The sequence below is a fragment of the Leuresthes tenuis genome, unplaced genomic scaffold, assembly GCF_036924035.1.
Source record: "Leuresthes tenuis unplaced genomic scaffold, fLeuTen1.0.hap1 SCAF_2, whole genome shotgun sequence".
NCBI classification, from domain to species: domain Eukaryota; kingdom Metazoa; phylum Chordata; class Actinopteri; order Atheriniformes; family Atherinopsidae; genus Leuresthes; species Leuresthes tenuis.
In genome coordinates this window covers 41,763,994-41,780,796 of record NW_027325356.1, presented here as the reverse complement: position 1 = coordinate 41,780,796, position 16,803 = coordinate 41,763,994, and the positions used below count along the sequence as shown (strand labels likewise).

Sequence of the window (16,803 nt, the reverse complement as noted above, 5' to 3'; positions counted from 1 at the left end):
CATTTGGAGTTTGTCCCCTTACAGGCAGGAAATGCAGAAATAAGTTTGACCAGAATGTTTTCGGAAAGTTGAGCCAGTGTTGATGAGTCTATCAACACACCTTCAATTTATTTGTCCACGTTACTCACCTGTGGTCATGAGCTGTGGGTCATAACCGCGTGAATAAGATCGCAAATTCAAGTGGCCAAAATGAGTTTTGTCAGAAAGGTTTCTGTGTTCACCCTTAAGGACGGGGTCAGGAGCGTGGTCAGCTGGGAGGAGCTCACAGTAGAATTGCTGCTGCTCTTCACCAGAAGGAGCCAGTTTAGGTGGTTTGGACATCTGATGTTTATGTATTCAGCAGACGCTTTTATCCAAAGCGAGTTACAAATCAAGATATAACAAGCTATACAAAAGCTAACAATAAGCTCCATAGAAGGAACCCAGGAGTCCGACTCTGTCAGAGGGGACAGAGTAGAGATAGGGTGCAGGCAGAGAAGGAAGTGCAGAAAGATAAAGTGCAGAGATAGAGGGGGTAGGGAAGTACAAGGTAAGTGCTGGGATAGGAGATGCTCTCTGAAGAGCTGGGTTTTCAGGAGCTTCTTGAAGATAGACAGGGACGCCCCTGTTCTGGTAGCGCTCGGTAGGTCATTCCACCATCGTGGGACGACACATGAACAGAGTTTGGATTGTCTTAGGCGTGGTGTAGGAGCTGCTAGACGACAATCCTGGGACCAACGGAGGGACCGAGTTGTGACATAAGCCTTTGCAAGAGCATTCAAGTAGATGGGAGCCGTTCCATTAAGCACTTTGTAGCTAACATCAGGGACTTGAATCTGATGCAGGCGGCTAAGGGCAGCCAGAGGAGCTCAATGAACAGAGGGGGGACGTGTTCTTTTAGGCTGATCGAAGATCAGACGCGCCGCCGCGTTCTGGACCATCTGCAGAGGTTTCACAGGCTGGAGACCAGTTAGGAAACCAGTTAGGAGAGCATTGCAGTAGTCAAGGCGGGAGATGACCATAGACTGCACCAGGAGCTGGGGGGCATGTTGGGTTAGGTATGGTCTGATCTTTCTTATGTTTAGTAATGCAAAGCGGCACGAACGAGCAACCGAGGTAACGTGATCTTTGAAGGTTAGTTGGTCATCAATGATGACACCCAAGTTTCTAGCTACCTTTGATGGAGCGAGGATTCAGTTGGGATGCAGCTGTGTTGTATGGTTGGTTTGGCTGGAAAGACCAGCAGTTCAGTTTTTGGGAGGTTAAGTTGGAGGTGATGGGCTTTCATCCATGTTGATATGTCAGAGAGACAGTCTGAGATTCGTGCTGAGACCGTGTGGTCGTCAGGTGGGAATGACAGATAGAGCTGGGTATCATCAGCATAACATTGGTGTGAGAAGCCATGTGATCGGATGATCTGTCCTAATGAGTTGGTGTATATGGCAAAGAGAAGAGGTCCCAGTACTGAACCTTGGGGGACCCCTGTGGCGAGGTGGTGCGCTGCAGAAGTGTGACCAAGCCAGGATACTTTGAAGGACCGACCAGTGAGGTATGATTCAAACCAGGAGTGTGCTCTCCCTGTGATGCCCATGCTAGAGAGTATGGAAAAAACGATACTGTGGTTGACAGTGTCAAATGCCACCGATAAGTCGAGCAGGATAAGTACAGAGGACTTAGCTGTCGCTCTGGCTTCTTTTAAGGCTTCTGTCACAGCCAACAGAGCCGTTTCGGTGGAGTGTCCACTTTTAAACCCAGATTGGTTTTGGTCAAGGAGGTTGTTATGTGAGAGGTAATCGGTGACCTGCTTAAAGACCGCCCTTTCAATGGTTTTAGACAGAAACGGGAGGAGAGAGACCGGCCGATAATTCTCCACATGAGTTGGAGGGAGGGAAGGTTTCTTGATCAGGATACCTACCAAATGCCTCTCAGGGGAGGCGTTTCAGACATTGAGAAGGGGGCCCAGGGCAGACCTGAACTAGACCTGCTGCTTACAGTTTCAATGCCAGGGCAGTCCCAGGCTTCACATTATCTTGTAGAAAACTGACTTCAATGTTTGTCATGTAGGGTTATGAAGAGATTTTTGGAATAGACAGAACTGGCAACGCTGTGGGAATATGGGGGGGATACAGACTGGAATGCATTTTGTTATAATGTTGGTATTTATCAATCTTACAATTAATGATTTACAAAAAGAAAGAAAAAAGCAGGATACAGTGTAATGTCATCCCTTCATATTGTTGTAGTTTGACCCCTTGGAGGTACAGGTAGTTACTGAACTGGTTCTTGAAGGATGAATATACTGCTTATGCTAGAGAGGAAGGATTTAAACAGCTTTTTAAAAAAAATGTATTTATTATTATTTTTTTTTATTTTTTTTACTGAAACTGTATATGATACACACACACATATATATATATATATATATATATATATATATATATATATATAAGGGATAGACAATGAATATTCACATTTTGAGCACAAAAACTTCCCTCAGATATGGATTCGTCTGAGTGGTATAAGTTCTTCTGAACTCATGATGGACACTAGTCCAGTCAGCTGTGCCGTAGTTCTTGGCATGAGATAATTTTTTTGATGGGATGACCTAGATCTGGGTGTGTGCTGCTCAACCAACAGCATGCTGCTACATACTTTGGTGTGATCCCAATCCTTTACACAAATGCTTTATTTACATGAGTTGTTTTCTTGTTTTCTTTCAACTTCTATTTAAAGGGTTTCTCCTCATTATCTGTATTTTGTGTTGTCAGGCAGTGGAGCGGAAATGGGAGCCAAGGCATCACAGGTGGAGGCCTCTGGGCCCATCTCTACACTGGAGAACATTGAGGCAGCGTATGAAGGTGGTGATGAGGAGGGTGCCAGGGAGCTGATTAGACAAGCCTGCTGTGTGGAGTGCTGCGCAGGGATCTACACGGATGGCGTGAGTCTCAGGCTGCATTGCTGGTGGGACCATTACAGTCTCTGTATTATGATGTCTTATGTGGGGTAATTTGTAGTGTTAAGATTTTCATACAGGTTACTGCTGTCAAAATGAATGTTTTTTTTTAACGCTGTCTATCTTTATCGCTGAGAAAGTTATCACTGTTATTGCCAGGGATTTTAGAATGATGTGTAATCCCATGTCAGCTTACACCACTGCCGCCCGCTCAACAAATGAAAGCAGAATGGTCCTACTCATAGTTGGGCACACAACCAGGAAGTGACCTGGTCGGTCAGTGTTTGATGTTAGCAGCTGTTAGCAGCTGTTAGCTGCTCTTTAGCAGCGTGCTTGATGAGTCTGTTGTTTACTGGCTTATTTTCCCCCCCTGGAGGAGACTATTTTCTTTAGACGTCGTTACATTGGAAAAAGAAAACTAAGCAAGACATATGGATATGCATAAGGATATGCACATAGCAATGTGTGTTACCATGGGAACATTACAGCTGTCTACCTCTGAAAAAGCGTCAGTGGCGTCCCAGATCTTATGAAATACATTCCCTCTGTCTTCATTCTTGATCCTCACTTTCTCCAGGTGCAGATTTTTTTACCTTTTTTCTCAGCTACAAATCATATGTAAGCACTAAGTCTGTTTTCCACACCCACAAGATGAATTTCTTCACAGTCATTGTTCCAAACAAAACAGCCCTCCTCTCATTCCTGACATATTTGCATGGGGCAAGGAGCTTGGACAGCATGAAGCGGATCAGGTGCACAGTGCTTACCTAATGCTACAGAAAAACAGGAAAAATGCTCTTTCAGTGTTAGCTTACTCATAGCAGATATACCGTAGATCTATTGTAAGCAGGAGAGACATAAAAGAAAAAACAAAACTCTGCAGCTTTTTCCTGGAACACTGAAGTCGATGTACCGTTTTGAACTGTATAATCACACATTAACTTTATTATTAGTATATTCATGCAAATTCATTCATCTCGTATGACATGAAGAACGTCTTCACCCAGCTCCTCAGTCCATGTCTGTTTAAGTCCTGTGGGACTCAGCTGAACTTTAGAATGAAGAGCTGAAAAAATAAGTCGGGTTAGTATTTCGAATAAAATCATGAAATTGTTCATATGGAATGGAAACCTCTTTCAGCTGAGTAAATTAAATAAGATTTCCTCTGATATACATTTATTCCTAAACATCCTCCAGGCCTGGTGATTTTCACAGATCTGGGCTTCCATATGTGCTTTTGGAATTTAGTGTGTAACTTTATCTGCCTCCATATATTTAAGCTGTTATCTATTAAAAAACTGTTGCAGAAGTATGATTTGTTCACTGTAGAAGAGCTATTGATCAGAGCAAGTTGGGAGGTCATCTTATAAAACAGTCATTCTACACAAATCCAAGATGGACAGGAATGTTTTCCACCATAAAGTCAGAGATAGATGAGCAGACCTCTTTGGTTTGCAAATTCAAATGTAAAACATAGAGTTGTCACGATAGAAAAATAAGTAACCATGATACTATACCAGACAAAATATCGCTGTTCCAGGTGTTATCGTGATACTGCTGCCTTTTTTTATTATTATTTTTATGAACTGCAATGTATTTGTACAAGTTATGAATACTTATTAATTACATATGTTGTTATGTGCATGATAAACATAATACTAATATAAATAATCAACTTAGGATAACAAGTCCACTGTCTTTTTAAAAAAAATCTGCTTCTTCTCCAACATAAAACATAGAGGACAAAATCCAATAAACAGGAACTGATTCCCTGTGAAAACTATATTTTTATGTATTTTCTGGGTGCTTTAACATCTTTTAACTCTTCATTCTTCAGCCTGTACACGGAGCATATGGCCTAATATTAGCCAATTAGAAAATAAACAGGAAATACTAAGCTGGTGTTTGACATAAATCTGGGTGACGACACTGCAGGTGTTTTATGAGGCTGGATGTGTTGCCTCCTTTGGCTCCTACAGCTGGTGGCAGCGCCTGCGCAGTGGACGCTCATCGTCTGTCGCTTTACCGTCTGTTGCTTTACCGTCTGTTGCTTTACCGCCTGTGACTTGGTTAAACCCAGAATAGTTCCAAATGTGGCTTTTGGAGTTTGTTTTTAGTGGTGCCACGAGCACGCTGCCGCAGACTCTTTGCTCGGGCCCGGTGCTCCTGCCATGGTGTGTGTGTGTGTGAGAGTGTGTTGTTTGTGTGTGTGTGTTGTTTGTGACCACTGTGCGCGCGTCTGGGCGAGACAGGACTTTAGTTTTTAAACGAATTACCATCGAAGCGGAGCTGTCTACATGGAGTTAATTTTTGCCGTCAGAAACACACGAACAGCCAATCAGCTAACAGATGGGTGGAGCCAGCGTGCGGAAACAGCCTATCACATCCCAGAAGCCACCAGTAACAGGCAAACAGCCAATCATGCAGCAGCTGTGTAGTTCGGTTGCAGTGGTTGCCGTGTGGGTTTGTTTACAAGGGAGTAGCAAGCGGTGAGAAGTCTGGAGGATGGTCGAGCCGGCCGCTGTATAGCGGAGACACCGTTAGTATAGTAATCCACGGGAGTACCGTCATGTAGAATTTCTAGTGTAGTAGGAACTGTGGTGATTTGGCATCACGGAGTACTGTGGGTATCGTGCAACTCTAGTAAAACATATGAGGATCTTTTGTGGCAGAAATGCCCAAATAGGAAGAAAACCTTCTCTCTGCCCACTTTCAAATCCCTCCCAAAATTTGGCATTAATCAACTTTTATCCAAGTTGTTGGATCCATAGAAGTCTCCAGAAGAATTAGAGCCATAAGAGGAGGAATTGATGTTTTTGGATTTATTAAAAGAATGTCATTGACATACAGTAAAATTTTATGCTTGCTGCCATTCATATCTATGTAGTGAATGAAAGGAAATTGTCTGATATTTGCGGCAAATGGATCAATATTACCTGCAAACTGAGAGGGGAAAGGGGATGGGCCTGATAGGTTCCAGTGATGACAAACATTCTGATTTAATAAGGACAGAAGAAGATTAGGTCAAATGTATACCCCTTAATTCCATTTATGAACGAAGGCCCAAAGCCGAATTTTCTGGAATCAAACTATATTTGCACATACCCCAGATCATATGATTGTTATTCATCTAGAGGTAACTGCTTTTTTTGGTTGTTTAGTGTTTTGACTACTTGCGATAAAGGAAAGAGCTTCCCTCTTGGCTTCTTTACTTGTGTTTTGTTTATCCTGGGGCCTCATGTACAAAGGGTACGTACGCACAAAAAAGTAGCGTACGCACTTTTTCACGTCAACGATCAGATGTATCAAGAGCGAAATGACCGTGGAAATGTGCGGTGCCTCACACCAACTTCAGGGCTGTCATACACACTTTTCTACAGCTGTTGATTCTTTAGCGACACTTACAGGTGATGTTGGAAACTGTTATAATGAATAAATTTAAACACAATTTGTCCTCAGACAAAGTGATGTGATGTGCACATTTGAGACACATGAACAATTAACACTGATGAATAATTAACACACCCATGTGTCTGCAATTACACAAGTGGACATAAAAGCGTGTGCAAAGTGTTGCAGTGCATACCATGAAAAACAATGGCTGCTTTAGCGGTACTGGAAGACATTGTAAATGGTGCAACTGGAAGAGAGCGTGTGTTAAGAGACAGGGAGGATTTGCTGGCACATGATGACAACCGGCTCATCAGCCGTTTTGAGGGCAATCCTCCTGGAACTGTGCACAGAGCTGCGGCCGGTGCGAGGAACCATGCGCTGCTTGTGCCACAGGTGATGACCACACTGGGGTTCCTAGCAACTGGGGCATTCCAGAGGGAGCTGGCCAACTGATTGGGACTGTGCCAGTCGACCCTGAGCCGAGCCATGCCAGCTGTGTGGGACGGAATTATCTGCAACTCAGCAGGTATATGAAATTCCCAGGCCAACATTAAAGCTCTATTTGAACCTTGAGCCGGTTTTCCTAATGTAATCGGAGCTATCGACTGCACACACAGTGCTATAAAAGCGCCATGATGAATTTGTATATCAACAGGAAACATTTTCATTCCATCAATGTACAGATCGTATGTGATGCACAAATGCAATTAACCAACATTGTGGCGAGATGGCCTGGTTCAGCACACTATTAATACATTCTGAGTAACAGCATTGTTGGGAACAGACTACAAGGTGGCACTATATGCGATGGGTGGCTTTGTGGTGAGTAACTTTATTCGTGTAATTGTCCTAATATTATTCCCTGTGACGTCTTCACAGCATCCTTACTAGTCGGTGGTTAAAGTTAGTTTCTTGTTATTTTTTAATGGTTAAACTACAGCTTAAGATCTTTCTAACAAGGATGTGGAATGTTACTTTGCTGGTGGCCAAAGAGCTTGAGCTTGTGTGCGAGATGAAGCAGTACCAACTAGATATAGTTGGGCTCACCTCCGTACACAGCGTTGGCTCTGGAACCAAACTCCTGGAGAGGGGCTGAACTCTCTCATACTATATAGTTGTTCTCATAGTTGCCCATGGAAAGAGGCGTCAGGCAGGTGTAGGGATACTCACAAGCCCTCGGCTGAGCTCCTTTGTACCCTGTTCCCCGGTGAGCAAGAGGGTCGCCTCACTGTGGCTGCAGGAGGGAAGGTTCTGACTGTCTTTGAGTGGTATCCTGGAGGGGGTATCACCTGGGGATTCCATTTTTCTTCTAGGGGACTTTAATGCCCATGTTGGCAGTGGCGTGACCTGGAGAGGCAGGATTGGAAGGGACGGCCTCCCTGATCTGAATCTGCACTGGAAAAAATGCCCCTCCAAAAATAAGAAAAAAAACAACAAATACAAGCTGTTTTTGCTTGAAATAAGCAAAAAAAATCTGCCAATGGAACTAGTGAAAATCGGCTTGTCAAGATTTCTTGAAATAAGATGCGATATTTAGGACTTTTGAGATAAAAGTGATCTTGAAATTAGCCAGGAGAACTTATTTTGAGCTATATTTTACTAGTATTAGAAAGTGTTGCGTATCATAATAAGCTTGTAATGCTCAAAAGTAGATTTTTGTTTTTTTCACTATTCATGGCATCCCCCTTATTTCAAGTGCATTTAACTAATTTTAAGTTCTAAAATAGTGACATTGTCATAGATTTTAGACCACCACCAACTTGAAATAAGATTAGAAAGTAATTATTTAAGCATTTTAGGATAAAATATGTCCTGAAGTTAGCTGGAAATACTCATATAATTTTTTTACTCATATTAAGATGTGCTTTTGTATCATGAGACACAATTCATCTCAATTCAAGTGTATTTAACTTAATGTTAGCTCTACAATAGTGATACTGTTCTAGATTTAAGACATCCACATACTTCAATGAAAAACAAACACATATTTTATTTTCTCTGCATAAGAAAGAGCATGCCTTTTTAGCTCTGAAATGCAGAAGGGAGTGAGGGAGTGCATTTAGTCAGTTACACTGAGACTGGAGCACCAGTCATGTTTTGGCTCACAGTGTGTATGGGAATGTAATAAAATACTAATAATAGTAAAAAAAAAAAAGTCAGACATGACCCTCTGACATCTGTCCCCTCAATACACTTACAAAGTGCTTATTCAACATCTAATTTAAGGGTCTTGGACTAACATCAATATGAATATCCGACCAATGCGTCCCTCAATATCAACAAAATTCTTATTATTCCACCCTTAACATTGGGCTACATTTGCTAAATCACGAATACAAACGGAAGCGGCTGTACTTGCCAACAAAAGCTTTCCAGTCAGCCATGCCCTTCTTGAAAGATGGTGTGAGGTCTCGCTCATGGATTGTGTCCAAGAGGACCTCCGTTTGTATGACAGAAAGCAGAGTTGCTACGGACCTGGGATAAGTAAGGTGTAGAGCATAATTGTAGGCCATAAGGTATAAACACCCTCTGTAAGCTTGTCTTTTGGGAGCGTAGTTATCGGCACGTCTCCTACAGCCAGGAGGCAGTTGGATCAATTCCATATTTTTCAAACTATGCCCTTCTTACAATCAAATAACCTTCAAAAGCTAAATTAAATCATACAAAGCAGTGGTACCCAAGCTCCCTCTAACAATTGCGCTAAGTAATCCTGCTATGTAGTCACGATCAAGTGCTGTGATGGGAAAACAGTAAAGAGAGCTAAAAAGAAAGGTTCTAAAACACACCGAATGTGGCTGCAAATGGGAACTATTAGTCATTAGATAACCAGCTTCTAAATCTGTGTCTGGCTCCCAGTTTATGTGTCCAAGGGTTTGAGAGAGGGTGCGCTTTGGACGAGAGATATAGACAGTCAATGTGGCCAGCCTCGATGCACCTCCAGCAACCCACCACAGCTCCCCCTCAGGATTTTTTTTAACATATGATTTTAGTGGTAATTGAGGAGTCCAATATTTATTGAGGTGGTACACTGTCTAAAAAGCACAGATATAAAGAATATCAAAATGTGTCTGTGGGTCTACTGTAAAAAAATTGTGTTGCTAAACACACTATATTTGAATGTATAGAAATGTACTTAGATTTGTTGGGCTAGGCCAGTCTTTTTAGGTCTTCACTAGGCCAGTAAAACCTGTTATTAACCAAGTAGTGCGTTAGTTTTTGCTTACCTCGAGGACATGCACTGGAGCCTCACTCACATGTCCTAACTTCTTCATAGGAGCAGATGAAGAGGGGAACAATGAAGGCAGCACACGTAGGATACTGAGAGCATGTTCAACTGTTGAGGATAATATGTGATACTTTTACACTTAGATGATACAAGGTCAAATCTGATCATCAGTTTACAAATTCTGCTAAAATACAAAAACGTTACACAAATAATGGGATAGCCACCACAGATGAAAAGAAGGAAGACAAGACACTAGCACATAAACTTGCCTAATGTCCACCCTAATAACATCAAAACATCATTGCTTACCTTTGTCCATTCCTATTGGGGGTTTCAGCAGCTTTTTCCACACACCAAAAAACTGCACCTTCTGGCAGAAGTTGTCCCATCTTCCCTTCAGCTCATCAATGTAGTGGATGTTATTTTTGTCCAGAATGCGTTGAAGCTCCTCCATCACCTATTCAATATACAAATAAAGACATTTGGCTGCATTAGGTAGGAGGAGGAAATTGGCATACAAGACATTGTTTTGTGTGGTGCCGTGTTTTGAATTATGCTTACATGCCCAATGTCCTTGAAACAAGGATACGCCTCTAGAATTTTCTTGTGTCTGTCCTCCTCGCGAAAAGAATCAGAGTCAATGAATGCTCTTCTGGCTGCAAATTCCAAATCCAGGAGCTGAGAAATGGACTCACGGTTTGGATCTTTCTTCTTAGACAAGGACTGTAGGGTTCTGTAGTGCTTGGCCATAGTTGCTGGACTGTCAGTGTCTGGAGTGTCAATGCCTGCGGGCATGTTAGCTGAAGGACAGAAATATACATAATTAAATACATGACATTAATTCATAGAAATTAGTAACTTTACAAAGTATGTGGTAGTAGTTAGTTTGAATGCATCTAGTCTCTATTTTGACACAAATTGCAACAGAATGCATAAACCATGCACCATCCCAAGATCACATTGACTGACACTTGTTGAAAATTTGAAATGTCTAGAAATGCTGACATAACCGTTTTATATTGTTTTAAAAATCCAATTAAGTTACTTTATTAGTCTTCCAAACAAAAGAATTGTAAAATATGAACACCACACAATGGTAAATTTGTAAATGCAATGTTGGAACTCACGTCTGGCATTGCTGCCTGAGTCTGGGGTGCTTCTCCCTTCAGAAGGACAGTCTTGAATGCTACTCCCTTGTGAGGAGCGATCCAGAATGACTGTTGAGTCACTTGAACCAAATTCATCTGGGTCATTGAGCAGCTCAGGTTGGCACTTTGGCTCCTCGAGTTGGCGCCTCTTTGGATTGGTCTTTTGGGGAGATCTCACATTTTGCAATCTTTTGTACAGCTGTGAGTACACAGTAACCCGTGACAAGACACATTCAAATAAAAGCTTCAAATATTAAACAAATACCAAACATGCACCTGGATGCATTTGACCTACCCATGCATTCTTGCTGCTCAGGTCTTGGTCCTGCAGCATGGGGTAGTACAGCACTATTCTCTTTGCCATGGCTGTAACTTCTGGCTTTGACGGGTATCTGTCTCCGTCCCCCATTGCCCTCAGGATTGCGATCATACTGGTCATTGTGTTTCGGATGAGCCGACATCTGAGGTCCTTCGACATTTGGCAGTTGCTCTCTTCACCGGTCTTTGCCAACTCAAAATATTGTTTTCGGACTTGCTCTAGTTCGGTGTCAGTGTGCAATACATATTCTGGGATGGATAACTTCACAACCTTTTCAGGTGTTGTGTGCTTTGCAGGACGTCTTTTCACAGGAGTGGATGTCTGAGGTAGGGGTGACCCATTAATAGAAGCAGAACTGCACGTTGATTTTGAGTCTTCTCTGCCAGTTTCCTGTAGAATAAAAGATAATTAAGTATTTGTAAAAGCAACTTTTGATTTATACTGTCTTAACACAAATTGTGATGCAGCATTGACAACTCCACTAAGAATATAACAATAATCATAAATAGTTTGGGTTAGTATTCTCCTTTTAGTGATAAAAAATATAAATAATTACTAAACAAGCAGAAATGGAATAAACTTACTTAATCAACAAAAAATTAGCAACTGACCTCTTCCGAAACAACATGACAGATTCGCCAGACTGCTTTCCGTCGCAAGAAGTTCTCTGGGCCTGGGAAAAGGTCCTGCAGGTCTTCACGAGACTAAGTGCTCATCATTTCTTCACTTATGTTTGCAGCTGTGACATAATTTAAGACACACAGCCGTGGAGAGTGCCATCTCTCATTTTCGTTGAATCTTTAATGAGGGCTGCGCAGTAGTAAAATAGCTGGACAGCCTGCCCACTGCTGAACCATAGACTGATACAATTTCCAAAACAGAGGTTTATGGCAGTACTTAATTTAAAATCAATTAACAACAACTAGTTTCTCAGTGTATTTAGGAATTTATTATACAAAGATAACTAAATAAGAACTTACACATTTAAAAGTAACCGGTAATTTCTCCCGGGCTGGATATAACGTTGGCTTGCTGCACTCGCCCTGACCTTGGGAAACTTGTTCTTCCAGGATGATTTGGCGTTTTCACACTTGAAGGCGTTGCTCCATACGAAATCAAATGTGTTTTAAAGCATCTTGTGCTTTCAGGGCTTATGGAGTTAGACACATTCAACAGTGCAATTATTGGTTTCCCTTACTCTCCTTTGGATGCAAGAGATAAGCCTTGCCCCATATCTGTCAATACACTGTCATCAAATGACAATAAACTGAAACGGTCAGCAGGGCAGATGCTGGTTTTGTTAAAGATCATGCCATTTCTTATTGACACTATTGAAGAGAATGAGTACACGCAAATGCTCCTTAAGTTGTTAGAGATAGTCAAAATTCTGTTTTCACCTATTATTGCTCTCCCATCGATACATCAATGAACATTACTCCCTTAATACAAATACTTGAGTCTGTTTTGAGCAGAAATTTTTTTTTTTTTAACCACAAATATTAAGACTTCAGGATAGTGTAAGGACTTCAGGACTTTTTTTTTCTACTCCCAGTATTGAACCATTGGATAAGGCCAGTGTGTATGAGATACTTTAATAAGTTCATGTATGTATTATATTTGTGTGTAAATGTGTTTCAGTGTAGTAACATTATGGTATTGTGGTATGATTTGAATAATGTTCAGATCGACTCATGTCTGTTAAATGAGAAATGACTCAAATTAATTTCAAGTCATATGTAAAATGTGGAGATGTTTATGTAACTGAACATTAAAAAAATATCTTTGGATTTGTGTAGAATTTTATTTTATTCCATTTTGTTGAAGTTTAATTTTTATTGAAGGCATAGTTCAATATTCTGGGAATCCCTTGTCTTGTGATCACCATGAGGCAAACAGCAGAGACTCAGAAAGTCATTATCTGATGAGTTTTTGTCAAAATCTGTTGAAACTTAAGGCTTTCCTATAAACAAGATATATTTTCTTAAATCAAGTAAGTCTAATTCCTGAAACAAGATGATTTATCTTTTGCAAATAACACGGCAGCTTAAAACCTCTTCAAATGTCAAAAAAAGCTTGTTTCATATGACATAAAACTCAAAACAAGATGTTTTCAAGACTTTTTCACTTAACAAGATATTCAAGATGTATTCTCTTAAAACAAGTCCCTATATCTTGCTGAAATGGTACGTGTTAGGCAATTGTGTCTTATATTAAGTGCAATGAGATATTTTGACTAGAAATGAGACTAATATACTTGGTAAGATTTAGATTTTTTCCAGTGTGAGTGGTGTCTTGTTTTTGGACTTCTTTGCCAGCCAGAGATTGTCCATTACAAACACCAAGCATAAGGTGGCTCATAAGTGTACTTAGGGAGGTTGGGAACATGGAATCTGAATGAACCATATTCAGGACCTTCACTGCTGATGCTGCCTCCAAAAGTTATGGCCTGAGGGTTGTCGGTGCCTTTTATGGTGGTAACCACCCAATGTTAGACGGCAGAGTAGAGTGAAGTCGTCAAGCTGAAGTGGGGCCTTTTGGACTTGATTGTCCCGGGGGTCACCCGAAGCAACTAACAGGTACCAAGCGGCCAAAAGGGATGTTGGTGGTTGCTGAAGCTAAAACTTCGGTGTGGGAGGAATTTGGAAAGACCATGGAGAGGGACTTTCGGTTTGCCTCTGACAAACCATGCGATGGCTCAGAAAAGGAAAGGAGGGACCTTCCCAGGTTGTGCTTGACCTGGGTGGAGAACTGCTAACCCGAACTGCGGATATTGTCAAACGGTGGAAGAAGCATGTTGAGGATCTCCTCAATCAGGCTGACATGTTGGGGGAAGACTCATCCATCACCTTGGCAGAAATCGTTGGGGTTGTTGAAAAGATTCGCCCTGAGATGCTGAAGACTCTGGAAATGGCGGCGCTGTCTTGGCTGACATGCCTCTTCAGTGTCGCATGGAGGTCTGGGTCAGTGCCTGTAAAGTGGCAGATCGTGGTGGTGGTTCCCATTTTTGAGAAAGGGGACCAGAGAGTGTGTTTCAACTACAGGGTGTTGGAGAGCATTCTCTGACCGATTGTCGGACCTCAGATTCAGAAGGAGCATTGTGGCTTTCGCCCAGGTTGTGGAACAGTGGACCAGATCTTTACCCTTGCAGGGTTACTGAGGGGATCATGGGAGTTTTACCATCCAGTTCACATGTGTTTTCTATACTTGAAAAAGGCTTACGATCGTGTTCCCTGAGGGTTTCTGTGGGGGATGCTGAGGGAGTACAGAGCCGCAACTGTACTTGTATAGCTTGTATACTTGTATTTTCTATTCTAACTGACCACTCAAAGTGCTTCAACACAATATCCCACATTCACCAACTCACGTACAGCACAGCTTAGTCTATGTATAACTACGTGCTTTCTACTTATTCACACACATTCAAACACCGATGGATGCATCGGTTGACACATTGTGTCTTGCCCAAGGACGCTTCGACATGTGACCCAGGGAAGCTGGAGTCGGACCAGATTCCGATTGGTGGGTGATTGCTATTCATCCTGAACTACAGCCGCTTCCTGTATAAACAAAGCAAGAGCTGTGTCTCCGTTCTTGACACTAAGTCGAACTTGTTTACAGTGCGTGTTGGACTCAGCAAGGGCTGCCCCTTGTCACAGATCCTGTTTGTGATTTTCATGGACAGGATCTCAAGGCATATTATCATTCATTATCCAATCAAATTTAATCAATTGAATTCAGAAGTAGTCCAATTCATATATACAGAGCCAATTCAAAAACAATTTCCTAGCTAAGAAAACTAACAGATTGCACCGAAACTTCTCTTCGACCCAATCGCCTATCCTGAGCATGCATAACGTGACTGTGAAGAGAAACGACTCCCTTTTAACAGAAAGAAACATCTGGCAGACATTCGTTGACAGCTGGTTCCAGAGAGAGGGGCCTGACAACTCCCATACACTTTTAGAATCTCTGGGAACCACAAGTAAACCTGCAGTTTGAGAGCAAAGTGCTCTGTTGGTGATAGGTGGTTCTGGCATCTGGTTAGGATGTCACCTTCCTTTTGGAGGTTTTCCGGGCACGTCCTACAGGGAGGAGGCCCTGTAGCAGACCCAGGACTCGCTGGAGGGATTATATGTCCTTTTTGAATAATCTCGAATAACCTCGAATAATGATGAAAATGCATGGATGGATTATATTCTTAGTTGGACATAACAATGATGTGGAGCTTCCGCAATACATTGTCAAGGACTCACAAAAAAGTTCAGATGCTCGGTTGTTAGGAGCATTTTATTGCATCAGGTTCCACGTTTGAGTACCCCTGTCGTGCTGAGATGTTTATTCTGTGAATAATTCTTTCAGTTTTAGTCAGTTTCAGAGGTACGTAATGCTCTCAAACTCAAACTAATTAAGAGATTAGCTGGTCTAGATAATCTGAATCCGAACTTTTTTAAGATGGCAGCTGATTTTATTGCACCACCTCTGACACATCCTTTTAATCTCTCGTTGCCCACAAACAAAATTTCTTCTGTATGGAAATCTGCCTTTGCTATTCCCTAGTTTAGAAGAGGTGATCCTTCAGACTTAAACAACTATAGGCCTAACATCAAGTTGTAAAGGTTCTTGAAACTCTGCAAGAATAGAATATAATAGAATTTATTCATCCCCAGTGGGGGAAATTCAAATTAGTCTGAAATATATTTTTTTAAAATTTACAATGATTGTGTATTAGAACAATAACAATTATGATAATAACAACAATAATAATAATAATAAATGTATACATAAATAAATAAAGAACTTTCAGAAAAACATGTCAGTAATCACTGTTAAAAAGCCTTAGGGACAAAGGACCTCCTGAACCTCTCAGTCCTGCACCTGCAGTGAGATGAGCCTCTCACAGCAGCTGCTCCTCTGTCCTGCCAGGATGCTGTGGAGAGGATGTTTATTATTCTCCAAAACAGAATATAATTTCCTCCTCATCCGTTGATCTACCACAGCACTGAGAGGGTCTAGCCTATTACAGAACCGGCCTTTTTCAAGGTTCAAAGTTCAAGGTGTCTTTATTACCTTGCGGTAATTTGGTTTGCAGCAAGCAGTCATTCAGTCTTGCAAAAACAACAAAGACAAAGCAAAACAAAACAAAAAAAAATAGCAGCAAGGGACAATAATGAATAAAAACAAAGTAAAGTAAAGCTACTTATTTAGTAGATAAATGGCAGCAGGGACGAGAGAACGTTTATATCCATTTGTCCTGCATTTTGGCAGGATGTACCTCCGCCCTGACGGAAGCAGCAGAAACTCATGAGCCAAAGGGTGGCTCTGATCCTTCTCACACACAGCATCAACATGAAGCTCAAAGGATAGCTTGTTGTGCAAGTGAGTGTCGAGGTATTTATAGTTATCAACTATCTCCACGGCTTGGTTCTCTATGCTGACAGGAGAGATGTCTGGAGGATTCTTCCGAAAGTCAAACAGCAATTCCTTTGTTTTCTTTGTGTTGATATTTAAAAAGGAAAACCTGCACCAGTGACTAAATTCCTTCACTACAGGTCCGTGATCAGGATCATCACTGCTCAGCAAGGACATGATAATTGAGTCGTCCGCGAATTTCAAAATGTTATGACCAACATTTTGGCTGTGGCACTCATTTGTATATTAAACAAATTTTCACCAGTTTGTCCAGGCACCTACAGTTTTGTCTGTAGTGCAACTCCCCCAGCAGACAACAGCATAGAACAGTGCACTCTTTATGATAGTGTGATAAAACATGCATATCATTTCACTA

General features: G+C 41.5%; 1 protein-coding gene and 1 long non-coding RNA gene across 2 annotated transcripts in view; one reads left to right on the top strand and one right to left on the bottom strand.

Annotated features, from left to right (window-relative positions):
- The window catches only part of lrrk1 (leucine-rich repeat kinase 1), a 117,910-nt gene that overhangs the window by 9,450 nt on the left and 91,657 nt on the right, over positions 1 to 16,803 (top strand). The window contains exon 3 of the mRNA XM_072381122.1: positions 2,748 to 2,917. Coding sequence (XP_072237223.1) covers positions 2,748 to 2,917 — 170 coding nt within the window. The remainder of the gene's footprint in view (positions 1 to 2,747; positions 2,918 to 16,803) is intronic.
- Positions 7,720 to 13,302, bottom strand: LOC140302482 (uncharacterized). Its single transcript, XR_011914973.1, has 2 exons — positions 13,070 to 13,302; positions 7,720 to 7,903 (listed from the first exon to the last, which is right to left on the bottom strand). It is a non-coding gene; the product is annotated as an uncharacterized lncRNA (long non-coding RNA).